Genomic DNA, 26,567 nt, shown 5'->3' on the forward strand with positions numbered 1-26,567 from the left:
ATTCTATCCCTCTGTTCCACTTATTGTTGCACGGTATCGGTATACCAATAGAATTATGTATAGCTCAAATCAGAAGGAAATTGTTTCGAGAAATTCACCGCGCATAAGTTCGTTTTGTTATTCATAGGAGGATGCAAGTAGCCTGGTCTTGGTCCGGTCCGGAATCCACTCGTTTCAGTTTTCACATGATTTTCATGTTGCCGATACACGTGAGAGTTCCTCAGAGTTCCTCGTGGTGGGCAGTGGTGGGTAACTAGCGTAACTAGCAGTGTAAAAGGGAAAAGACACGCGTTCTGACCATCGGTAACATCGTTTAAGAACGAGAATAAATTATGTCGTGGCTTTTTGGATACCGTAACGCTCAACCTCAAGACTTTTCGCAATTTGTACAAGTGCCGGCATCGGGTAATACTGCTGGTGATGGCGATGGCTCCCGTCCATCAATTACAAAGTCTCAAATGGAAGCTTACCGTTTCGATTCGAGTGCTTTGGAAAGAGCGGCTGCAGCTGCTAAAGAACTCGAGAGATCCAGTACGTTCTGTTGATTTATTCATTAATTTTCTGTTTGATAAGATTAATGGTTAAGGTTACGTAAGTGAAAAATGATTTTCTGGGTTATGTACCTCGTGTTCTTTCAATGACACGATGCCTCGGTTTCTTAATTCGAATTGTTTTACGGTACATCAGTTCATTGTAAATCACAATTCTGACAAATACTGAGGTCGCAAATAAAAAGCGAAGGAAACCGTAAAACAGAGAATGCTGCACTTTTCGCGACTGTTCGACCATTTTTCTGCTTCTCTCTCTCCTTAAGTCGTGAACAGACCAATTTGATTTTCATAACTAAATGGGAAATTGCTTTATCGTTTGAAACTTAGGCAACTGGAATTATAATATGTATTCTTGTTGTTGTTACTAAGAAAAGTCTTACGATTACTTTATCTCTTTAGATCATGCCAGAGAAGCTTTAGAACTCTCCAAACTGCAAGAAACAACAAGACAGGTTGAAATGCAAACAGAATTAAAAAAATATGAGGCTAGCATAGAGCAAATGAAAGTAGATCAGAAACGCATCGATGGAGAGGAGAGAAGAAAAACTTTACAAGAGGAAACCAAGCAACACCAGATGAGAGCTCAGTATCAGGATCAGCTTGCAAGAAAACGATACGACGATCAATTAACACAACAACAAAGAATGAATGATGAAAATCTGAGGAGGCAAGAGGAATCTGTGGCAAAACAAGAAGCAATGAGAAAAGCTACTATAGAGCACGAGATGGATTTGAGACACAAAAATGAAATGAGAAAGTTGGAAGCAGAATTGAAAGCCAAAGCAAAAATTGACAGAGAAAATCAAGACTTGAATTTAGAGACGATTAGGTTGAAGGCATCAGAAAAGAGAATCACGGTTCTGGAGTCTATAAAGTAAGTAAAATGATTGCCAATAATATTGAAGCGGTCCGAGGCATTAAAATGTGTGGATCAAATGTTTCAGAACCGCAGGTTCGGTACTAGGCTCTGGAGCCACGGCTCTTCTGCAAGATTGGGATAAAATTATCGCTGTTGCCGGTGGGTTGTCTCTTCTAGCATTTGGTGTGTACACAGCAAAAGGTACAACAGGCGTAGCAGCGAAATATATCGAATCCCGTTTAGGCAAACCATCCTTGGTTCGAGAAACTTCCAGATTTACAGTACTGGATACATTAAAACATCCTGCCCAAGCAATCAAGAAATTGCAGACCAAGCAGACCGACGCATTGTCCGGCGTCGTTTTAGCACCAAAACTCGAGGAAAGGTTACGCGATATCGCGATAGCTACAAAAAACACAAAACAAAATCGTGGAATGTATAGAAATATACTGATGCACGGTCCTCCCGGAACCGGTAAAACTATGTTTGCCAAGAAATTGGCTGTGCACTCCGGTATGGATTATGCAATCGTAACTGGTGGAGACCTGGCACCATTGGGTAGAGACGGCGTTACTGCGATTCACAAAGTTTTCGATTGGGCAGTAACGTCCAGAAAAGGTCTGCTGCTTTTTATCGACGAGGCGGACGCGTTCTTAAGGAAACGTTCCAGCGAGCACATTTCAGAGGATCTCAGAGCAATGTTAAATGCTTTTCTGTACAGGACGGGTGAGCAGAGTAACAAATTCATGTTGGTTCTTGCCTCAAATACCCCGGAACAATTTGATTGGGCTGTCAACGACAGATTAGACGAAATGGTAGAGTTTCGTCTCCCAGGGCGGGCGGAACGCGAACGTTTAGTTCGACTTTACTTCGATAAATTTGTTCTTCAACCGGCGATCGAAGGCAATAAGAGATTGAAAATAGCGCAATTCGATTACAGTGCGCTTTGTAGTAAAATGGCAGAGATGACCGAAGGAATGTCCGGAAGAGAATTAGCAAAACTGGGCGTTGCGTGGCAGGCGGCAGCGTACGCTTCGGAGGATGGAGTGCTCACAGAACAAATGGTTGTAGACAGGTGTAGCGAAGCCATCAAACAACACAAACAAAAGGTGCTCTATTCTATTGGATAACGATGCGACAGCCGGTTCACAGTTTACAACATACGTGTTGGACTGACTTAGTGAAACTGTTTTTTTTTTTTTTCATTTCACAGGTCCAATGGCAAAGCGAACAAGAAAGACAAGAAGCAAAATCAATTTATGCAACGGAGAAGGAAGTAGTACAGCCAACGAAATCGAAAGCTATTGAATCCCCAGCAGAAGCTTCAGTCGCAACGGCCTAATCGACAAGAGTAGCCGCGTAAACACTTACAAACCATATTTTACTTTTAAATAAAAACAATTAGTAATAAGTGGAAATGAAAAAGGTACAAATGACGTTGTCAAGAAGACGAATTTAATTGTACAGTTCTCGTTTTCAAAGCGAAACGCCCGTGTATAAATACTGTAAAGTAATAGTGCATTTGTTAGAAATGAGAATTTCTAGCCTGATTAAACTTTAAATTAAATCTTTTTCTCTTCTTCCATATATGCATGCACATACGAGTATATTCGGTTGTAATCTGAAAGAAAAAGAAGGTAACATACGGAGTTGGTGACAGAATTGTTTTTCAACGGAAAACAAAACACCGTTATGTTTATTGTGTAGTCCCGTTCATCGTCGTGTTTAACTGCTGGTAAGTTGTAACGTGGCAAATTATGTGTCTTTTAATAATCCCATGAACAGCGATCCCTAGGTTGCACACATAGTTAGTTGTAGGAAAAAGCATACGAGCGATGTATAACGGGTTATAAATCAGAATCGAAAAATAACTTCTGATTACTAAATATTTCTTGGTCATGAATAATTTTCCTTTACAATTTTCATTCCGAAATAGTCGTACGTGCGCGAATATCGCAGTAATTCTGCAACCACATTTCAAAGACTTCTTATTGTATTGTCGAATGGTTTAATAAACATACAATTTTTGTTACTGTTATTTATTAAACTCTGATTTCATTACTTGGTTGTTAGAAGAAATACAAAAAGAAACTACTACGTACGTAAGTATTCATGTATTTATAATCAACAGTGCTAAAGTTTTTATTTTTACACAGTGTTACAATATAATTACTTTTTTGTATCCTGATTAGTATGATTTATTACGTAAAAAATAAAAGTCTGCTTTATTATCAATGATCATTGTTTTAGGTGAAATCACAAGTAATAGTAAAATACGTACTTAAATGTTTCATAGAAGCCCACAATACATATCGTCACTTATACGTGCCCACGTAACGAAAAATCGATTACTAGTAAGATATGTTTATGGTCAGTCGAATAAGTAGGTACAACTATTTTTAGATTCTAAACGGACAACACGATAAGTTTTTACGCATAAGTATGACTGTTGTTCGAACCTAAGCAGTACAATTATGTAAATAATACCGCGTGAACAATGAAAGGCGCAACGTACTTAGGATGTAGTTGAACAACTTGAAACAACTTCGCCCGGCACAATTATGTATGTGATCGACAAAATCAGATGTCCTTTAACTCAGGGAAAAAGACTGAAAAGTACCCTAAAATCAGTCTTTCAATGAGAAGGCACTCTGCAAAGGCACAATAGTGCATACATTCCAGTTTCACTTTGGTTTTTATTACTAGTTCCTTGTCGTAGCTTCTACAGAAAAATGTCCTCCGCAGAGGACATATTATCAATCCCTAACGCGGAGTCCCCAAATACTAGTTCTCCGAACACCGACCGTTGGTCTCGCAACAGAACTATATAGGAACTTGTTCAGCTGAGTTTCACCACAGGTAACTTGTAAAGTTTTCAGTATTGGTTCCGACATTAAACCAAAAATATCCAAGTACAACAAAGACGGCATGTATGCTAAAGTTAAGTACGTCGACGGAGGTATACCATAGCAACGACTTAACGATAAATGTTCTATTTTCGTTAAGTCTAATAAGTTTCGTACAGTATTCATTGTAAGCATTGTGCAATCGCTTAAATCTAATTCCACCATATCCGGACAACTGTTTACTAAATCCTTCACATCTGAAATAAATAATCAAGTATAAAACTCACTGAGAACCAGTTTGTGTGTGTGTGTGTGTGTGTGTGTGTGTGTGTGTGTGTTTATAAAATTCTACTTACTGTCGTCCGTCATTGTTTTTCTGCATCCACCTATATTTAAACGCGTAACGGACGGAGGTAGAGATTTACACAGTAATGTCATAGATTCTGTATCTAAACTGCACCAAGACATATTAACAGCATTCAAACTGAAAACATCAATAACACGGCATAAGTATACTGAAATTAATTGGTAAACTGGTAATAAACTGGTAATCTTACTTTTTAAGTTTCATTAAATCCCTGAGACATTCGACATCCATACCGTCGCACATTGTTAAATTCAAAATTTCTAGATCACTATTTTCACTGATAGCTTTGCAACACGATCTACTGACTATACATTTTTCTAACGACAATTTTTTCAGGTATTTACACTTAGACAGTAGCATAGCCAATCCATCCGGAGACAAGACTGCCATCGAAAGATCTAAGTATTGTAATTTGCTAACATATCCATCGGTAAAAACTTCGCTGTTTTCAAGGAACACTGGATCTGCGATTTCCGCTTGAGCGAGTCGAAGTATTTGAACGCCGCGTGGTAATATATGTCCTAATGTACCTTCGCTCAGTACTTTGCCACCTAAATCCAGTCTACTCCACAATGCTTCATCCCGAGCTATTTGGCACCATCGTTTACAAACCAACATAGAGCGTACCTACACAATTAAATATCATGATATATTATTGTACCATGATATCTACGAAGTGTATTTTAATTAAGCTTGTTCAAGAAATCGTACCAAACACTTCTTAGGAAGCCACTTCAATATCATTAGAATCATTTCATCTGATAATTTGTTAAATTTGTCCTCGCCAACAACCGAAGATTTTCTTTTTCTTCTAGAGAGATAGAACTGTTCAAGGCTACTTCTTTCGGAAGACGCATTTAAACTGCTTTTACAAAAACTTTCTTTTGTATCTATGAAATTATCTATTTCCATCTTAGAAGAATAGCCAGATTCATTTCCCGTCGTAGAATAAGCGGCTGGTTCGTCTAACTCGTACGAATTCTGCTCCAGTCTGTAGACATATTTAAGAATTATATAAAAATGTACCATGCAATGTAGTTAAACCTAAATAGAAAAAATGCTAAGAGTTACAGACCTATCTATACCAACAGCTTTAAAAGTGGAACCTCTGTAAATATTTTTTTCAAAGCTATTAACCTTCTCGCAATGTCTATCATTATGAGAGTTAGGAGGTGAAAGAGGATGCCTCAGAGACTGCGATTTTCTAGTACTTTCGCATGACGTTTCATCTTCTAACATGCTAACTCCCATATCTTCCAAGATTTCTGGTTCCACATGAGTCCCATCACCTGAGCACAACCATTTTTCGTTGCTCTTGGGCTCGCTGCTCCGGGTAGTATTTAAATTGTTATTACAACTGTCGTCCAAGCGTAACCTCTTACTATAACATACATTGCAATAATAGAGATTAGGTATGGATACTGTTTTAAAAATATACAAGCAACTTTGTACTATCAAGTATCGAAAACAACCTGTTCCACCAAGGTGACGAAGAAGATTCTTCCGACATGGTATTGCCAAAGTTTATGCGTAAACAAGTGAAATTTGCCTTGTGTAAGTGTGTAAAATTGGTATTCAAACGATTTTTAAGCGTGTGCAACTCCAAGACAGTTAGAGTTACACAATGAGTTAAATTGGAAACAGTTTTACATTTATGTAGCATAGGTTGTTACTGCTGTGCAAAGAATACAGTTAAAAGTGAAACACAGAGCATTTTCTGTTTCCAATAAAAATTAAATTTGCTTGTGATGAAAAAAGCATTGTACGGTTTTAATTACTAGTGAGAATTGGTTTTCAAAAATGTCCTTGTATGTAGCAGTCTGAAAATAAAATGAATAATTTTATATTCATTGTTTACACGATAATATGCGGTGGACAATAAATAGTCCCCCACAGTGAAAATCATACAGTATGCATTGAAAGGAATGTTGGTTTAGTTTAGTTACAAGAAAAAGATTAATACATTTTCCAATTCCACTGTAATACATTTTCATGACTTACATATATAAAATCAGAAACTAAAAATTATTTGTAATTACAAAAAAGTAACTACATTTTACTTACAAGGAAGACAATTCACATAAAAATAATTTAAATAGGAAGTAAAAAACTATAGTAAATTGCGAACTTGTGATTCATCATAACCGATCCATTGCAAACAGTTATAGACATGAAAGGATATCCTACAAAGCATTAAAACTAATTTTGTTCATAATGTTCATACGTTACTGTATAATGATACTTTATTGCATATCTTATACAATGTTGAACGTAAGATCAATTTACTTTATATTGTAGTTGTAGTTACTGGCTTCTAATAAAAAATAATTTTCACTTTCTACTTCACAGTACAAATCATGAAACTATATTAAACTAGAGAGTGATAAATTTCCATCAAAATCCTTACCCTGTTACTAGACTAAGCGAAAAGTTCTATCCACGCACACTGTAGTATTTTCACTGTGATTGACCGTAAATATTGACGACATATAGTAAATAATATGGGTATAGGGTACGTCTTATAAACTTTTAACTAGGGCAACAAGGAAGTAAACCACGAGGATATGTAGCGATAAGTTTACCTCTTCAAACAAAACCGTCGGACTAATACTAAAAGAAAATGTTTCCGAGCACCTCGACGTTGAACTGTTAAACAGAAGGAACAAATCGTTATTTTTCCAGGTTCGAAGCAGAGCATCGGAGAATTTAATTCGTACAATCGTTTGGTTTCGTTGGGAAATTCGAAATCGATTAATTTCGTGGGTTTTCGAGTAATAAGAGAAACAGATAAACGACAATCGATGGAACAAAAACTAGACGACACAACACTGGCGAAGGTTCTTAACCTTACCTGTGCGCGCGAGAATATGCACCTGCATCGGGATGTGCAACAGGCAGCAACAGGTAACAGACTCGTACACGGCAATTACCAAAACTCGGAAGATTCCTCTACAAGAGGGGGACACAGGATAAATAAATTTACCTTTCGGGTGGTGAAAATTCTTCGGACTTCTCCAGGCTATCCACGCCGATCCTCGTGCGCTCCAACACGCCGAAATTCATTTTTGGCGGAATGCCGCTGTGATGCTCTTTTTTTAATCGTCACTGGTCATAACCTCAGAAAACAATCGCCACTGGTGGCTTCCAATGGCTCGAACCGCTCACTACGATTCGATGTTCTTTTAGTCTTGCTTCCGATTGGCCGGTTTCTTGAGGATTTCGAGATGGCGGGAAACCGAGAGATCGATCGCGTTTCGTTGATCACCGCGCCACTCACTCTAGGTATACAATAGAGATGGCGTGCAAAATCACTAACGGTGATTTATCACAGTGATCGCTGAATCACGATCACGGTCGTGATTTAACTTCATTTACGACCGTGATTGCGATTTTTTTATCTTGAGTGAATTTCCTTACTGCAATCGTAAGTCCTTGATTTTTAAACAGAAAAACGTATTCAATATGATTTCACGATGAATTACATTACTATTCGTGTTTGTAATAATTAAGTAGGAATAACGAGAAATTCTAAAAGAATGATTTGCTAGGTAACATGTAGATTATAATTTATAATCATTAATTTATTCATTATTCTTCATTGTTTCTAATTATTCCTTCACTTTATACGATATAACTCAAATTTTTGTTTTGATGTCGTTAATATAAAATATACAGATTATGTATCAGGATTAAAGAACTGTTAGATTTGTCCACCAATCAGAAACGACACGAGAAATCACGAATCACTGTGAAAAATCACCATGATTGGGAACGAACGTGATCGAATCATGAGTGATTCACAAGTAACAGTTCACGCCATCTCTAGTATACAAATCCGATCCAATCCGATTCACGTCCAGTTTGGTCCGATTTAAATTGATTCGCTCCTATACTTTTCGTTAAAATCATCTTTTAAACAGACTCACCGAAAATTTCGATATCGGGGTAATCGAAATGAAATCAAAAACGGAACTTGGAAAATTCGTGTTGGTTTTTAGTTTTATTGAGATGTACTACTGTTTTTAACACGTTCGTCGTAGTTTTTCGTTTTTATTTTTTCCGATGTTTATTACGCGAGTACTTGCACACTTTAATTTAATGTTTCGGATCTCCAAGTCTTCGATCCTCGGCGTACACCTTCATCTGAAAATTCACCAAGTCCGAAGTTTTTTTGTGAAAGTTGAATCGAGATTGGTTTGGTTGTATCCCCTGTTCGTACCACCATCCATACCTGTGCACAAAAAAAAAAAAAAGAAAAATCCGTTTCGCCTATTCGAACGTTAGATATACACTGTCTCCACATTGTATGCGGTGAAAGTATGGCGATAATGTGGGTTTCGTTTATACAAGACGCGAGATCAAGGTATATATAGATATATGGAATTTAGATTACGCATGACTGGTCAGCAGTCGGCAATGATAAGCATCCTTGGGGCTTCTTCTTTTCCGACTCGTGATTTCTTCGAGCACGTCGCATGTATTTGGATCGTTTGCGTCCCCGTATTCTCTTGAATAGAATTTTGGGGCGACCGAGTCACCTGTGACGTGATGGAAAAAACGATTCTCTCAATTTACGTTTAACAATGGAGAACACACGGAACAATGAAGCAACCGTACCGTTGATTGTAGAAGTACGAACGCTCGATTTCCCGGGCAGCTGATCCTTAGAAAAACAAAGCTTAAACGGTGGTTTTTCTGGTACTCTGTTGGTCGTTGGTGAATTTGAATCACGTGAACTGGTTCGGTCCATAGGGTATCCAGCCGAAACTGTCGAAATTAGTCGAGTTGATACGCACTCCAAAAACGAATTACGTACCCAGTTCTTATTTGCATACACACACGTCTGATAGATCCATGATAACGCGCGTCAACGAGGAGACAAACTCCAAGGGGATGGGTATATTTGATCGATACTTTCCATCCAGACCATAAATAAATACAAACGCAAAGGATATTCCTGTCTAAAACATGTATCACCGTGTTTTCCCTTGATTGCCATATTCTTTTGTTCCTTCTATTCAGTCTGACCTCTTTTCGGATTATATTCAGATTATCTGTTCGAATCATATTCGAATTAAAAACGGTTCCTCACGACAAGCTCGCAATATGCCACGGCTCGTTGATAACTTAATATAACGAAGCTCGTTGGAAAATGGTGTGATTGTGAATGGTGGTGTGATATAAATATTTTGAATAAGTTTACAGATTTTAGTAAATGTAACAAACGTGATGTATATACATATGTGAATGTGTGTACTACTTGGGTATGTTTTATCTATGACTGCTGCATACGTTCTGTTTGTTATTTGTATTTGGAGTCGCTCGTGGGTACAACTCAGGTTGTGATTTGTTGTATGTATTTGAGTGGTAATGGAAATCGACTGTTCCGATTGGTATATGTATACATGTACATATGTTGTGTGCGCGCATGGTATGATCCTCGCCTTAGCAGAGATCGCGTGGTCCTAAGTTGTGACGAATAATCATGCCAATACAGCCCCGTAGGTATCACCACCAGAGCGCGGTAACGTGCGAGCCGATCACGAGCCGATCACCTTTTCGTATTGTTTCCTTGATACAAACGAAATTCCTTTGGTATCGAAACGAAGCGTCAGCTTGTTGATGTAGTTGCGACGCGATTAGACAATGTTTTATATTTTTTCGAGTAAAACAACAGATGTAAGAGATGCAGTAAGTTGCTGACCGACACTCCGACAATTGTTTCCTTTTTTTTCTTTTTTTTTTTTTTTTTTTGTCAAAACGGGGACGTATAAGGTGGATGTATAATAGATTGCGATAATAAAAATCGACTAGGGACCAAATCATCGAGCATCGTTTCCCATTAACGCTCGTGAGTTTGCACGATTTCGACGAAACCACGGGAACAATTGGTTTGAATTACATTTACTCGCGAACAAGTAGAACAGTACGATATACCTATGTATTCATTTTCTTTCTAATCTTCCATATTCTTACACGACAGCGCCTAAGGGCGATAGCAGAAAAAATAGTCTGTCATGTCTTACTTCAGGATTTCTCAATTAAATGCTATTTTATTAGGAAGCTTACATAGTGTTTTCGTAAGACTCGCTGGACTTTTACAGGAGAGAAATGATATCGTTGATTACTCTCGACTGAATAGTAGCAGTTTCGAAAATGTTTTTCATTCATACCTTAATTCTGAAACGCAGCCAAAAATATCTTGCAAGTGGCAAACATTTGGATATTATTTTTGTTCGCACGATCAGCAAACCGTATCCATACATATTGGACTGCCAGACACACACGCACTCTTCAGTCTCCCTCTTATTTTTCAATTACTCTCTCCGCAAGAGAGAACTGTGCACGATTTCGCATCTTTTTCACAGAAAAAAGGACGAGCATCATTATTATTATTGACAATGGATTCGTGATTCAATCAAATATAGGTACAGAAAAGATCCGACAATAGATAAAGTACCAACGATTTCCCTTCGTGGATCTACGATCCGCTCAACATGACCTCGCAAATTATAACGAAAAAAGCCCATTGAACTTCGATATTCCGTTTAAAAATATGTTCTTTACTTGCTTCTTATTTTTAAAAAAATTTGGAACGAAAATATTTTTATCGAGAGTGTGCGAGGCAACTCGTCGAGTGGTCTACGAAAGATTCGTGGGCTGTTTCTGTGAGCAAACGAATCCTTCCCTTTTCGTTTCGAGCATCGAAACCGTCAAACAACTTACAAGTTGAACGTGAAACAACAGTCTTACAAACACAAGAAAACATTTTGTGAGACAATGTATATCTATCGTTCGTCTTACTCAGTTTTAATCAGATTGTGAAATAAGCAGTGAATGCTTCGCGCGGTGTATGGTATATCACGTCATGTCACATCGCACTGATAAATTCTTCATCGATTCACGCGAACGAACGCACGCCTTGTGCGTATACATCGTGTTCTCGCACACTCGCGATTACAATCCAGAATTTTACGTTTTTCAATAAAGTACGAAAAATGAAAACAAATTATATGCCCTTATCTCGCGGGTAGATCGCAACGTAAAGTCTTTTCAAATTGTGAATCACGAAAAATGATGCACAAAAGATCGAGTATGACTCATCGGTACAGCACAGCGGTTTTTTAGCACAAAACCTTACAAATCTCTATACAAAGATGTTTATTTATTTACTTAAACGTTAGTATTGTTTTTCTCATTTCAGAACACATTTTACGTGTAGTAGAAGCCACGATATAGCAAGGTCGTAAAATCGATGGCAATACTTCAATACATTACACGATATATAGAAACAAAATTTTCAAATATTCTAAATAATAACTTTAAACATTAAAACTACTAAGTAATATTTGCAGTGTTTTTACTTGTAAATGAAATACCGTTAGTCATAAATCGTCATTGTTTTGTTGTGCGGAATCCTACAACAGAATGCAGGATATACGGTTTCAAGTGTCGCGTCGTCAATGAATTGCTGGGTGTTTGATACTTCACTTTTACGACCTAGCTAAAATCGTGCCATTTTCCCCCACCCACCCACTACTACATATACTCGTTTATCGCTCCATATCGCGCACTCTTTCTTATTCCCTTTATCATTCAACCCTGCGCATCACATCGCATCCTATACTCGCAAATACACTTGTGTGCCAATAAACACACATACGTACATACGTACATACGTACATACGTACATACGTACATACGTACATACGTACATACGTACATACGTACATACGTACATACGTACATACGTACATACGTACATACGTACATACGTACATACGTACATACGTACATACGTACATACGTACATACGTACATACGTACATACGTACATACATACATACATACATACATACATACACACACGCACCCATCACATATTCTCCTTCTCACTCACTGTAGTCTGTCTCTGCCTTGTCGCGCGAGCATTACGATTATAGATCTATATTATGGCCGTGGATTTTTTTTCTGCGTTCTGATCATTTTTTTTTTGTCACAAACAAGGCTTTTGTCACTGTTTATCCTTTTTCTTCGGTCTACCAATTCTGCTCTTGGTCGGTACTACATTTTCTCCGGTAAAATCACGTGCATATTATACATACGTTTTAGTAGTTTACATACTGACGATTCAATCGTCATGGAACACACCCTCGATCGATAACGGTAAACATTTGAACAAAGTTTTGCGAAAAAAGTATGTACGCGACGCGGATCGATCGAGAGTGCCTACAAAATTTACTTAAACTACTATTTTAACCAGTATCAATTACTCCACGTGCAGATTGCTCAATCTTCGTATTTCGTTCACTTTTTTGGACGAAAGGTTGTACGGCTGTTATAACGTCGCGTCGCGTCACAGTATCTTCCTTCTTGTTATTTTAAGTTAACGATACACGTGGAAAATCGATCGTCTGCCATTGAACGTCTCGTCCGAAAAAGCTTTGCGAAAGAATAGATGATTGTGTGGTACTGCTGAAAATGAAAATGAAAATGAAAATGAAAAAAAAAACGCGAATTTCAGCAAAGTGTTGCCACAACGAAGAAAATATGGTAGAATGACACGAAGGACCGTCGCAATCGCCGACCGTCGTTGTATTATCTTTGGTCTTACGAAAAGGAGACCAGTAATCATGATATTTATATATTTCGATGCTCTTTTCAATAAAAGAGCCTCGTACGCAACGTCAATACTTTTTTTCGTCCTACGTCGTAAGTATGCATCGTGACGCGTGCGTTCGCACGATTTTCTTCGGTCAATTTTCGTTCGCGAGCGTTAAAATATCGAGGAAACGAATGATTTCGACAACCACTGAAAGTTCGAACGAATCGATGAAAAACTTAAGAACTTCTCAATGACCTTATTATGTTGTTTCATTTCTTGCAACGTTACGCAGACATGTTACCGAGTAAACTTTCCCAGGATTACGTTGAAAGAAAGAATAACGAGCAACGACATGGCTGCCTCCTTAAAAGTTAACTTCAACCGTGTGTTACGTGTGAGTAAAGGGAAGAAAAAACACCCACCTCACAGCGCAGATCACCGAATCGTGGAAAATTTGTAGCGAGTTTGTTTAGACGATGGAAATTCTTCGAACTAATAACGACACTGTCAACGGCGCAAGACGGAGGGGAGGAGGGAGTACATTCGATTCGACGAATCGTTCTAGTTCTCAATTGGATGCACGGAAATCTGATGTTTCTATTGGAAAATGTGGTACACTGCTACCAAGAAACAAAATTATTATGACCGAAGTAACCGGAAAGCGAAAAGAGTGTTGATAACTTGAATAACAGCGTTGCGACTGTGAGCGGGTAGACGATAAAACTCTACAAAAATACGTAACACAACGGTAATTAATAGATGATTTCGTACAATCTAAGCTCATCCAGAACATTTTCCGCTAAAGCGTTCCCCTTCCCTATAAGCCCCTTTTGTCGTCTATGGTTTTCTCCCAGACCCCTTTATATACTCATATTAACATTCTTACGACGCAGGTACAGTGTTTTTTTTCGTAGTTTTTTTTGTTATTTTCTTTTAGTTTTCCCTTTAAACTAATCTGTATCTTCCTTACATACTAGATTTCTACAAAGATACTTAAAAAGACGTTTACATAAAAAAAAAAAGAAAAGAAATGGCCGTATTTGTCGCCCCCTTTTTTCTCTCAATGCAAAACTCATTCGTTCCTTTCTTGGATATCTTATTCGCGACATTTTCGAACTTACACTCTACCACATCCTTAGATTCCTACTGAGCAAACTATTCAAAACATGCACCGAAGAACGCGTTCATCTTGCTTGTCGCCGCTATTTTCTACTACATATTTTATGGTTCAATAACGCATTGCGGTCGACCACACGCTTTAAAACACAATCAAAAAGGAAGAGAAACTCGCCAATGTTTTGCATTTCGATAAGTACAAACCGAATGTCACCTTTAGGAACATCCGTTCGCATTCTCACCGAAAATCGTAAGGGATATAATCTTTCATCGAACCGAGACAACGCGACGTGAGACGAAATAAAAGGAAACAAAATATCGCGAGACGACATTTCTCTTCCCTCCAGTTCACCCACCACATACGTATATAAATGCTTCACGGTGAATCGATGATACAAACGAACATGCATATACTTTTTACCCACTGTAAATCCAGTACTAATTAAAAGTAGAAACTGGAGAAAAATGATGTACCACTAAACATGCCTGTTTGTATCGGATTTCACGTGTTCTAGGTACCTTTTTTTGTCCACGTGTTGGACGTGGTCATATCGTTCGATCTGCCACGAAACAACGACGGATATACAATAATCGAAACGAGCGTCTTCGAAAGTGGGAACGGCCTGTGTAGGTAAAAACAAAAGCAAGTCGCGTTTGGACGTGTTGGATATGTCACGAGTCCGCAGAGTCCGTGTCATCGTCGTAGATGTAACGTAACGCGTGTGGGCAGAATTAGATTGCTTCCACATAGTCATCTCGTCCTAGCGAATCGTTAAACCAACCGATCGTAGAGGGTCGCGTCAATCCTGTTGTTATCCTTAATTTGACCGTTAGCAGACAACGTCGCGCTGTACAGTTTCGTATTCCTATATGCAGACGTGTAAATACGAATTTATAACGCTACCAAGAAAGGAGATGTTACCGTGAAGATAGAAACGTTCAGCCACTTGGAGACGCGATAACCGCTTTCCTCGTTTGCCATTCGAGCAGATCCGAACGAGCCTTTAGACGACGCTGCATCAATCGGCTCTCGGTAGGTGGCGACAAACCGAACAGCTGATGCAGCGACGATTCTTTACCGATCAAACGATTCTTCCCAATGGTTTTCGGATCGGAAAGATCGATGCTCGAACTAACCGAGCAACATTCTTGGCGCGGGTTCGCGTCGAGCTCGCTGCAGGAATGAGTCGCGCAAAGCTTACTGTGCTCAGACAGCTCGCTGCCCGAATCAGACATGTGCCCGTAAGGATGATTATCGTCGTCGGTGGACGACGTCGACAACCTCGGTTCTCTGTTCTCCGTCAGTTCCTCCAGATTCACGGAGAAGTGTTGAAGTACCACGCGATTCACAGCCATTGCCGATTCGGCAAACGTTGAGAGTTCCCTCGCGGAATTATTCCTCCTAAACAGGAACGAAAGCATTCGATTTATATTTACGAGAATACATAATTTAAGAAATGCAACTTATCAAGCAAGTTCGGCTTGTGCATTGTCAATCTGTTACACGGTATTATACAGTGAAGGATCGAGAAATAACCAACCTGATAATATGAGGCGTGGTGAGAGATTTATCGGTGTTCTCGACGGAACTAGGGCCAGGATTGATCCACGGATGTTTCAGAATGCATTCGGCGCTCAGCCTCTGGTGGGCTTCCTTGACCAGCAACCCTCTGATCAGATCTTTCGCGTCCTCGGAAATGCATCTCCATTCGCTGTCCGGGAACTCGTACCTGCCCTCTTGAATACTGGTGAACAACAGCTCCTGGCAAGCTTGACAATTTTCTCCTCTCTCCCAGCCACAGTCGGTGCCGCAATTCCCGTAGAAAGGTGGATATCCGCAAAGAAGAATGTACATGATCACGCCGAGACTCCATAGATCACAACGTTTGTCATAGTAGTTCGCTTCTCCGATGAAAGCCTCCACGACTTCCGGGGCCATGAAATCGGCACTTCCTACCGGCGTCAAAAGCTGCGGCGTGGCCACAGGACTGGACAGCGAGTTGTTGAACTTGATGCCCGAACCAAGATCAAAATCGCAGACTTTGATCGGCGTAAGCTTGTCCGGGTGCACGCACAAGATATTCTCTGGCTTCAAGTCTCTGTGAGCGATTCCTGGAGATGGAACGTAATAAACGGGTCAGCCGACTGATTGGGAGACTTACGAATAAATATTTTCGCGGCAGTTTGATACGCAATAAGCAAACCAACGAGGAAAAATTCAAAGTAGCTTTTACCCACCTTTCTTGTGAAGGAAATTCAACGCGCTCGCTATCTCCTTGATTATCTGACTCGCTTCCCGTTCGCTGAAATGAATCCTTTCTTGGATTCGACTCAACAGCTGACCTCCATTAACCTTCTCGAATACGAGATAAAATTTCTCTTCGTCCTCGAAGAATTCAATCATCTGAATTATATTTGGATGTCCCTGACAATGATGGAACGTTTCGACTTCTTTGAAAACGCGTGTCCTTGCGTGACCAGGGATTTTGTCGATTATTTTAACGGCATACTCCAAATCTGTGTACAGAGACCTGCAGGTCTGGACCGAAGCGTAAGCACCCTCTCCAAGGACTTCGCCCGTTAATCTGTACAACTCTGAAACAAAACTCATGGCGTTCGTTATTCGTACTTGAAACTGGTACAAAAGTGCAAGTCTGTTTTCGAATTACATTCAACGTTTTCCGAACGTCTTTTTATGGTTATTTCATGTTACAAGTTACAAGTAGGCTTTCCTCGGCGTCCACATTCATTCATTCATTCATTCATTCAGTCGTATCCTCGTATACAGAATATACGACATGTCCGATCCCCTATTCTCATGCTGGCCTAAAATATTCAGTTTTACGAATATGCAAGGGAAACATGTTTCGATTTAATTACTTCATGTACATATATTGTCTGTTATCTTGCCATTTCATTGACAAACGTTATCGCTGCTGAAAGGCACGTCGTCTCCGTCATGGTAAGTAAAGCATCGATCAACTAAGTTCTGCTTGGCGTAGCACTGTCAATGTTAAGGTCACGCAGAGGTAACGCGTCGAAACCGCCGCCGCCGTCTGTCTAACTACTACTACTACGTGCGCATAAATTTTCTCTCTTTGTCTTTCTGATTTCCTTCCCTTTTCAGATCTGCCCAAACTTCTCGTTCTTAATTACCTGCCTCCCACTTCATCCCCCCCCTCCATCCCACTCTGTTTCCCCTTAAACTCGTTAACATCCGTTCCATTCTGTTCCTCTATTTTCTAATTCGTTCTCGATCCTTCGTTTAATGATGCAACTGTTGCGTCGTTGCTATCAACCATACACACGCGCACACACTCTCTCTCTTTTCACCTTCTCGTTCGTTCTCGAACTCGCATCTACTACTTCCCCATCTAACCACCTCCACGGGATTTTTCTCCCTTCTTTCGCGCGTCCAGTTCCACGATACAATTCTGCCTGGCAACACCGCTGAATATTCAGCAACCGAAAGCCGATAAACACAGGTGTGCTTCTACTCCGCTCTACAACAATTTTGCACGGAAAGCTTAGATTAGGTACTGGCTACAGTTTCCTTGTAAAGCTCGGTGTAAAAAATTATCAATATATGCAATGACAACGACACTTTGTGCCAACTCGATCACCAATGTCGTTGTCTCTTTTTACCGGGTGCACGAGATCGGTGTTTCGAAACGAACCTCGATAGCAAACACCATATCACATCCAATCTCGTTCTATGTTATATACATATACAATCTTGCTATGCATATTAATTGATTCGGAGGCCAAGTTTGGAACATTGGCTACGACTCGAATAGCATCGATAAGTTCGCGGCAAATTTCGTATATATCGCGTCGTTGCGAATAACTTACAGCGGACGTTTTTCAACTTCGGGAAATTCGAAGTAAATCGTGTTACTTTATTGTTGTTTTTATTCGTAAAGTATGATAAGCTGATAAAAAATATTAATTCAAAGGGTTAGATGCGGATACTGATCGATGAGATAACCCGTGCCCCAGATTTTAAACGTATACGGGCCGCTCGTGTTCGCTGAGTTCGCGGCAAGGGTACACAGAGGTGGTAGAAGCTTCTCGAAACTGCTTTACGAATCGATCGTAGAGTACGATGACGTAACTGTAAGGCAGTGAACTCGATCGGCGGTTTACCGGTATATTTGTTTTAAACTCATCCACGAGCATTACTGCTATCTTTTCCGACGTCTCTACGGTTTACAAATTTTACTTTCTCACATTTTTCTCTTCTTTCGATACGAAACTATAAAAAAGCAACCTTTCATAATCAGTTACAAATTAATTATTACGAAATTTGAAGTGGTTTACGTTCATTATCGATGACAGAAAAAAATGTCTCACTAGATCTGGTGAAATCATACGCGTAATTGCGGGAATGATACTAAACGAAAATAACTTGTTTTACAAGTATCAAAATTAAGTATACTTAAGATATGTATTCGGCAAATTTCGAAAGTGAGGGAACGGAGAAACAAATGGCAAGCGATATCATTGATGATTTAATCGGACCACATCGAACAAAATTCATCGGCTTATTGCACCGGGAGTAAAAGTTTAGGCCTCACGTACGATCAATTCTCAAGGTATTCGCGTGAGAGTTTCTCGAACATTCTGAACTTGTACAAGGTCAGATACCTAAGTGAAATGCAAGTCACCGAAGCACGAATGACACACAAGAGAGACAGACAAACGTACGCAATGTGTCACAGTCACTCAGTGAGCGTGTGGGAACAAATAAAACACACAGAGATCCGTCTAATTAACAGTCACCCACACTTTCTTTTTTTTTTTTTTGTCTTTCTTTCTATCATTTGACCGAATGCTCGTTTCTGTAGTACTCCAGATCCATACAGTTTCAGAATACGCTATGGATGATTAAAAAAATTAAAGTGGTAGAATAGAGCTGTATAAATGTACTATCAGTTTTAAAGGACAAACCATCGTTTACCATAGTTAAGTTTCACGGATTGTTTGCCCACGATTGTCGATGTAATTTCTCACGTTCCTTTTTAAAACTATGCATATAAATTGATTTAGTTCCATAACGATAGTCATGATAACGCAATAGCTCTCCCCCCCCCCCTCCTTTTTTCTCTCTCTGTAGAGCTCGTATTGTCTTAATTTTTGTTAACGCGTCGACTGTCACGCTGTTTTTGAGACACCGGTCACTGACACCACGATCAAATTTCATTTGTGTCTCAGACGCCCGCAGTATACCAATTACATTGTTTACTACGAGTTAATTCGTACGTGACTTTTAATAGTAGAGACAAGAAGACAACCATCTACGAATATATGTATACGTACTGGACCTCGATGGCAAATTTTCAACTGCGAGTTATCGCGTAGTTGGCAGTCAACATGTTAATGATCGAAATGTACCTTGAAAACAAGAAGACATCAAGGAGGACCCAGAACGCTTCTTCCTTTGTCTTTTACGCCTGGCTTCTTCTTGTCGAGCTTGCACCGCGCTCATAGATTCTCCTGTTGTATTCACGGTATCTCTGCAACTGGTACCCTCTGAAACGTGCATTAAATTCCATTTTTGAAAATCGGTTACTACTCGGACAAAGGACAATCGATTGAATGCATCGACACAAACAATTATCCTGTTCCCCGAGAAGCAACAAAATAATCACATTTTGAATGAATTCGCAGAAGATACGTGGAGATGAGGATACGGGGGCGCATATAAGGGACAGTTGCGCAACGGTGCTGTGGATTCGCAAACGCAATTTTTTGAGAATTAAACGGTCGTTCCCGATACCGTAACATTCGGGCTTTTATTATTCTTGCGGACACAATGTTGTGTATACAACATCGACTCGAGCCTTTATCCACATTGCTCGAGTACCCTGACGGTGGGGGAGAGTAAAGAAGGGGTTCATTAGTCATCTTTCGTTTTGCGCTTATTAATAATATTTACGTTATCAGTCATGGATAACGTAAGTAGGAACGTGTTCGATTCGGAATTCGACGCTGATACGCGATTAAATAACACAAGGCGTTTCCAACATTTTTCGGGTACAATTTGTGTTAAAAACGGAGCAATAAACACGCGAGAGACAAACTCGTCGATGTTTCTAATCTACCTAGTAAAAAAATTCTATCCGTGCAACTGCGATTGGCAGAATCTACCGAATCAAGAGAACGGGGAATGGAAGTAACCGTTTAAAACTTCAAAATGTTCGGTATCAAATACCACTCTTCCGAAGCAAAAACAGGAAAGTTCGCGTAGGTCGAACAGAAATGAGAATCAAGACGAGGTCAACGGAACGAGATGGAACAATAAAAAAATAAAACAAGCACGGCGGAAGACGACCTACAGGCAGTGAGAAAATGCTTGGCGAACAATTAACAGCAAATAAACAAAGCACGTGAACGTAATTCAGTTGTTTGTGAATATATTTTGGTTGCTCACGTCGCTAAGACTAGAGGCAACGGACAACGGACTATGTACGACCGAGAGTTCAATGACTGGCACAGAAAAGGAACGCCGCCATCTTAAGCGAGATATGCACGTACGATAATGTCGCTGCATCCGCAAAACTACCGAGCCAATCTAGAAACCCGTCTAGAACGTCCGAATTATCAAGTATTCAAACATTTTATATGGACTAATGTCCTTTCGGTAATTGTTACTGATGTTATACGAAATTTTCCTTTTCAGCAACCACGGAAGGTTGTGGAAATACATACGTACTAAATATATTATATATGTATAGGTACTACGAAGAAGATATATACATATATAATATCTCCCTCGATCATGCTTTTACGTAGGCTTGATGAACAGTGAAAATGAAATGCGAAAATTGATTTTCGTGAAACGTGACATCAACTATGGATATATGACACGCGCTTGTTCGACCATCGACGAGTTCCAACCTTTGTTTCCTTTCACGCTATTGTATTACGAAATAAAAGACTTCTCCGTTTGTTCCCACAGATTATTATCGTTTATTACGTGAATTAGTTAGGAATTTTACGAGCTAGAAAATCACATACGAAAACATTCTATCATACGCCCCTATCTTTATTTTTTAGGAAAGAACTATTTTCTAAATACAATTACTATACGATGCAAGAGTTCAGCGTCCTTTATTCTAAAAACTGTCGCTTGTATAATTTTGTAACTACGGTTTAAAACGCTAGAAGGAACCCTCCACTTAATTGGAGGGGGGTGAGGGCAACGGACTGTCATGCGCAAGGACCCTTTCCTGTTTCCTCCTATCGTTCGTTCTTTTGTTAGGTTACCCTTACCGTTGCCCTTCACGATATGCGTCGAACTCGAACGATCCGACTAACCCACTTCGCCCTCGAAAATAATTCAACGACGCGTTTTGAATACGTGCCGACCTGTGTCGCTGTGTCACGTCGCCTCGCTTCGCTCCATCTCTCCTCATCTCACGCGACTACATAGCTTTGCGCGACGTTGCGTCGCGATTCTCCGTACACCAGAAATGTTACAGTAGAGAACAATGTTTTCAGGCATCTGTCTTTCCGATTTCCGACTAAAGGATCACGACATAACGAATTTATTAGTAAAATGGGTATCGATATACGCCGCTAGGTCAACTTTTCATTCGACACTTATGTACTACACTCCGATGTAACGTGTTTAGAAGAAACGACCGATGTTACCCCTATCGGCGTAACATCGCTCTCGTCTGACACATCAAACGGGACGATAAAATTGATTTAAAGGGAAGTTTTCATTTAACGTATATCTGTAAACACTATGAATCATTATACATTTTCTGCATGGTTCTACCCATGAAAAGTTGTTTTACAAATGGCCAACCAAAGATGATAGAGAAATAACCGTAAAGATTCCTTCCTCTGCGACCAAACTGATATCAACGGGCGTAACATACGTATACCGAAACAACCATGTTCGAAGGTTTGGCAACGATGGTTGCTGTGTACCGACTTCGAGAAAGTTCTCCCGTCGAGTAACTTGGAGCGTTCCGTGCTCGGAGCATTTCCATGACGGTACGTGTCTGCTTTGATATTGTAGTACACACAATGTATTTCGAATGATTTTCTAAACGAAACTTCATATTTCGGTACCCAGTATTTGGGGACGATGGGATGATAGAATGGGCGAATATCGGAACATCATTGGTATCATATAATGTGACCACGCCACGGGCAGAATTCAATCAATATGAAATACGAAACTATCACCAAAAACTATAGTTAAACGAATACAACCAGTTCAGATGAAAGATTTATTAATTGGTAGCATCGATGAACCGTAAAACGATTATTGGCAGTTTCAACGCTATGAGGATGGATTCACGTTGATACTGTACATACATTGAATCTCTCGATCGAAGGTATTGAAGCTGTACAAAGAAATTTTCTTACCTCGTCCAATCTCCTGACATCCGTCCTCTCGTTCTTCCAAGATTTTCTCCACCATTTTTGCCAGCGATAATATTACACCTCGTTGCGTTCTAAAATCTAACTTCCTCTTGATCTCCTATTTTCAACGAACAACGGTGGAACGTTCTCTTAACTCGATATCAATTAATATAAAAAAGAGTCAGTCGTATATACAAAAACATCTATATACACTAAAGTACTGATATAAATCTTCCTTCCTAGCACTCAACGTTCGCTTTGTGCACGCACAATGTCGCTCTATACGGTACGCGTGTGTACGCGTGTTTTTCACCGTTCTTCTCTATTCTCCTCGATTCGTCTCTCTCCCTCTACCAACGTACTCCCAGGATAAATCGATGTATATCAGTGTCGATATCACAGATATAAATAAATATATAAAGGCTATCTATTTCTCTGCCCTTCTAACTCTCGCGGTTTCTTCAAACGACAGAAGACAATGCTGTTGTAATCAATGATACGTGTCGTAACTTGTATGTATATTTCGAATAAATACTATCACAGACTTTGACACTGCACTTTTCTTCCTTCTTTTTTGCTTTCCCTTTAATCCCGCTCACTCGATCTCTCTTCTTTCGTTTTCCCTTATGTCCAGCAATATAAGCCGACACAATTCTCTTCCGACTGCCTTCGATCCGATTGCGTTCCCAATGGGCGAGTCTTTGGTCGGAAAAATCCAATTTCCCGTCTCGTCGACCGCCAACAAATCTCACCTACCGCCGCTACTTCGATTCCTCTCTTCGGTTTGGAGAATTTTCGCCGGATAAACCAGGGTTTTTCCGTTGACGAAAACCTTGTGATGGTCGGTTCTCCGTTGTCGCTATTGTACAGGTACTCGCACGTAGCGGTAACCGGGCTCGGAAGCGCATTAAAAATCCTTCTGTTAACGCATCGGTGCCTCTTCTTCGTTCACCTTCCCTCACTGCTCGGCAGTTGGTTTCCGACTGAGTCTCACAAGATGGTCGCTTCGCTCACTAACATCCTCTCCGCCCTCTGCGCCAGCCGTTCGTCACTGCATCGACGCGATTCGCCTATCCCCGCTTACGAACTCGCCCTCTCGTCGCTCAGTTGCTTCCACGTAGAATCGGCTGACTTCGTCGACGCCCTCTGAAAACGCGCCGTGCCGTGCCGCGCCGCGTCGCGTACTGCTCCGCCAGGGGCTCTCCTCGCGGGGCGACGTTGCGCACAGTATCTCTACAATTATCAGATTGTATGATGCAAACTTGACAGGATTTGCAAATATGTATTTTGAATCGATACTCTTCAATTTTGAGCACCGTGTTTCGCTGTGTCGAACGAAGCACTTTGCAATCCTAATTGTGAGTATTACGTTGTAACAGCTTTTCAAATTCGTCTTCTCTTTCTACCGGTTTCTTTCTCATTTAGAAATTTGTTACTCGATAATCTCGACTGGAGAAATCAACTAAAAATGTTTTTGCTTGGTATGGTTTGAACAGTGCATGAGAGCCACTGATCGTTCTGGTGGTAGAGTTAGTTTACCGGCAAAGGACATTGTCGCACGTATGATTTTTTATTCAAGTTTTCGCCAAAAATTCTGAATATCGTACGTTCACCGTCCCGGTCCACGAATTGGATACTCGAGATGTTTACATCTAGTATCATTTATACCCGTGTGTCGAGGCCAGAGTTAGATAAATGGATGGGAAATGACGCCGCCGGTAGCGTACGTGCGTGTGTATGCGTGAGATACGATGCGCGCGCACAATGGCCACCAGCCACGTAAAACATTATGCGACGCAAAAGAACGATCGGGAATCGGGTATTCGGTGGGTACGTGGTGTGTGTGTGCCGCGCGCGACACCGCTACAAGAATACACGCGGGGTAAGAGGACACAGAACGCAAACCCAGCAAAGAGAAAAAGAGAAAGAAAAACGGAAGAGAACGAGCGAGTATTGGTTAACTTCTGTGTGTGGTGTCGTCCGACGAATAGCGACGAGCCACACGCGTGCGCGCACACACATGCGTCGTTTATATGGCTTACGATGCTATGCGCAGGCTCGAGTCGGCCATCGAGGTTTGTTTTCAATCGTCCGACATCGCGTGAACTTGTTGCCCGTATAATCGCTACGGTATTGCGTCGTAAGTTTATTAGCCGTATTATTATTACATAAGGCAGCACGGTCGATTGTTTACCTACAAATGTGTCACAAGACACGTTGCTATTCGGTTATGTACAGTTGATCGCTACTTCTAATCAGTTAATATAAATTAATTAATATTATCTCTATGTATATCAATACATAAATATACATATGTACATATGTATGTATGCACACATATTTTGTTACGAGAATCAACGTATTGACGTACATGACATAATTAATATCTTATATTGGCCCCACATGTCTATTATAATCATGGTTTTGATTCTCGTACCGTGTGTGAATGTAGAGAAGCAAACGCGGCGAGTTTGTTACCTATTACGTACATGTGTAGAACTGTTGTTGTCGCGTTGTATCATCGGTGTGATAATAGAGCGTGCGTCCGTTATAAAAACATCTCGGATTACAATAAATAATAAATCGGACAACGTACGATTACATGAAACACTAAATATGTATTTTACGTCTGCGATATGTATTTTGTAAACCTTTAGTGTCGTTAGAGAATGACGTCCGTATGCTGTTTTTCTCTAAAACTTATGTTTATCATTTCTAGCACCTATACGAAAGATTAACACCTTAACAAAAGTTTGGTTGGAAGCGACACGTCTTTACCATGAAAACTAAAAGTTTCACGTCTAAATAGAAAATTTAATAGACAGCATTCGATCGTACAAAATAACAAGCGCAAACCGGTTTTAGCACGTGGCGGGAGCTGTTCGATCGTGTTTGCTGAACCAACACCCACCTAAGACACCTACAGATTTGTGTACTTTCTTTCACTTTCGAAATACTCCCGCTGGACGTGTTTGTACGTTTTGTCATGTTGATAGAACAAGTTGCCAGGGTTATGTGTACAGAAAAATAACCGATTGGAACGGTGACTTTTATATTTCCAAAAAGAGCGTAGAAAAATATCAGCGATTACAAATCAAGAAATTATTGCAAAAAAACGTTTGTTTACTTGACGAGTTAAATAGCGCGATTGTAAGATAGATTGCTAGGAAAGATGTTTGGATCAAGATGGTGAATAAGTGCTGATAAACTGAACGTGCGTAGAGCATTTTCGTGTTAGAATCGATGAAACGAGGAGTGCCTGGAGGGCACGGCGGGTGAGTCGGGTGAGGTGGGCAAGGAGGATGAGGCAGGTGCCAAGAAAGAACGTTGCTGCCGCCGCCGCGTAGTTTCGGTTTTGGGATAGGAACCAAGTAATAATGGAAGGGATGGAAGGCTAAGAGGAAGTACGAGGGGGGCTGCTGCTGCTACGTAAAATAGCGCGAGGTGGCGCCTGCTCTTTGCTCTATCGCTCCGTACGCTTTGGCGCGTTGATTCCGAGATATCTATACAAATATGTACTATTGTTTACTATACCTATATAGTACATATACTATGTATATACACGCATATTTATTCAACAATATATCTTTCGCATCATATGTTCTTTAAACACGAGGAATTGAGATAAATTTCAGTACGTATTATTGAATGATTAAGAACATTAAAGAATTATTTTAGTTAAAACGATTATTCGAATGAACTTGGTAAGGGTAGAACGTCGTTCCCTTTTTGTATTACGTCAGCCTTCGTGCGCGAGATTGACAAAACCATCGAATTCATTAATTTTAACGAGTTATTATTGGTCACCACATGTCGGTGACTCATCCAATCACGATTATCG

The 26,567-nt window shown here is 40.0% G+C and overlaps 4 protein-coding genes across 5 annotated transcripts; 1 reads left to right on the forward strand and 3 right to left on the reverse strand.

Annotated features, from left to right (window-relative positions):
- Positions 1-227: 227 nt before the first annotated feature.
- On the forward strand, positions 228-2,999 carry LOC107186862 (ATPase family AAA domain-containing protein 3). The gene is made up of 4 exons (XM_015574812.1): positions 228-531; positions 951-1,425; positions 1,496-2,519; positions 2,624-2,999. Exons 1-4 carry the CDS (start codon positions 333-335, stop codon positions 2,750-2,752), a joined length of 1,827 nt encoding a protein of 608 aa, XP_015430298.1. The 5' UTR covers positions 228-332; the 3' UTR covers positions 2,753-2,999.
- Positions 3,000-3,571: 572 nt separating this feature from the next.
- On the reverse strand, positions 3,572-7,792 carry LOC107186877 (S-phase kinase-associated protein 2-like). 2 transcript variants are annotated; one of them, XM_015574831.1, is made up of 6 exons: positions 7,607-7,792; positions 5,699-6,004; positions 5,335-5,614; positions 4,814-5,250; positions 4,613-4,740; positions 3,572-4,513 (listed from the first exon to the last, which is right to left on the reverse strand). In XM_015574831.1, exons 1-6 carry the CDS (start codon positions 7,684-7,686, stop codon positions 4,167-4,169), a joined length of 1,578 nt encoding a protein of 525 aa, XP_015430317.1. In that variant the 5' UTR covers positions 7,687-7,792; the 3' UTR covers positions 3,572-4,166. The 2 variants fall into 2 exon arrangements, with proteins under 2 accessions (XP_015430317.1, XP_015430316.1); XM_015574830.1 differs by lacking the exon at positions 7,607-7,792 and adding an exon at positions 6,096-6,377.
- A 926-nt stretch (positions 7,793-8,718) lies between these two features.
- On the reverse strand, positions 8,719-9,373 carry LOC107186825. Its single transcript, XM_015574766.1, has 3 exons — positions 9,241-9,373; positions 9,017-9,161; positions 8,719-8,854 (listed from the first exon to the last, which is right to left on the reverse strand). The coding sequence occupies exons 1-3, from the start codon at positions 9,371-9,373 to the stop codon at positions 8,719-8,721; spliced, it is 414 nt and encodes a 137-aa protein (XP_015430252.1).
- Positions 9,374-14,232: 4,859 nt separating this feature from the next.
- LOC107186923 (MAP kinase-interacting serine/threonine-protein kinase 1-like) lies at positions 14,233-24,046 on the reverse strand. Its single transcript, XM_015574888.1, has 5 exons — positions 22,730-24,046; positions 19,739-19,876; positions 16,583-16,939; positions 15,886-16,456; positions 14,233-15,746 (listed from the first exon to the last, which is right to left on the reverse strand). The coding sequence occupies exons 1-5, from the start codon at positions 22,782-22,784 to the stop codon at positions 15,284-15,286; spliced, it is 1,584 nt and encodes a 527-aa protein (XP_015430374.1). The 5' UTR covers positions 22,785-24,046; the 3' UTR covers positions 14,233-15,283.
- Positions 24,047-26,567: the final 2,521 nt, after the last annotated feature.

This window comes from Dufourea novaeangliae, unplaced genomic scaffold, assembly GCF_001272555.1.
Source record: "Dufourea novaeangliae isolate 0120121106 unplaced genomic scaffold, ASM127255v1 scaffold81, whole genome shotgun sequence".
NCBI lineage: Eukaryota > Metazoa > Arthropoda > Insecta > Hymenoptera > Halictidae > Dufourea > Dufourea novaeangliae.

Excerpts from the sequence above, each read along its gene's own strand:
- LOC107186862 (XM_015574812.1), top strand. The coding sequence starts at position 333 with ATGTCGTGGCTTTTTGGATACCGTAACGCTCAACCTCAAGACTTTTCG. Across the intron at positions 1,426-1,495 it reads ACGGTTCTGGAGTCTATAAA|AACCGCAGGTTCGGTACTAG; the intron begins GTAAGTAAAATG and ends CAAATGTTTCAG. Across the intron at positions 2,520-2,623 it reads TCAAACAACACAAACAAAAG|GTCCAATGGCAAAGCGAACA; the intron begins GTGCTCTATTCT and ends TTCATTTCACAG.
- LOC107186877 (XM_015574830.1), bottom strand. The coding sequence starts at position 6,286 with ATGCTACATAAATGTAAAACTGTTTCCAATTTAACTCATTGTGTAACT. Across the intron at positions 5,251-5,334 it reads GGCTTCCTAAGAAGTGTTTG|GTACGCTCTATGTTGGTTTG; the intron begins GTACGATTTCTT and ends TTAATTGTGTAG. Across the intron at positions 4,741-4,813 it reads GATTTAATGAAACTTAAAAA|TTTGAATGCTGTTAATATGT; the intron begins GTAAGATTACCA and ends TGATGTTTTCAG.
- LOC107186825 (XM_015574766.1), bottom strand. The coding sequence starts at position 9,373 with ATGGACCGAACCAGTTCACGTGATTCAAATTCACCAACGACCAACAGA. Across the intron at positions 9,162-9,240 it reads TCGTACTTCTACAATCAACG|GTGACTCGGTCGCCCCAAAA; the intron begins GTACGGTTGCTT and ends ATCACGTCACAG. Across the intron at positions 8,855-9,016 it reads CGACTGCTGACCAGTCATGC|GTATGGATGGTGGTACGAAC; the intron begins GTAATCTAAATT and ends TTTTGTGCACAG.
- LOC107186923 (XM_015574888.1), bottom strand. The coding sequence starts at position 22,784 with ATGGTGGAGAAAATCTTGGAAGAACGAGAGGACGGATGTCAGGAGATT. Across the intron at positions 19,877-22,729 it reads ATGTCAGGAGATTGGACGAG|AGGGTACCAGTTGCAGAGAT; the intron begins GTAAGAAAATTT and ends TGCACGTTTCAG. Across the intron at positions 16,457-16,582 it reads GAATTTCCTTCACAAGAAAG|GAATCGCTCACAGAGACTTG; the intron begins GTGGGTAAAAGC and ends TTCCATCTCCAG.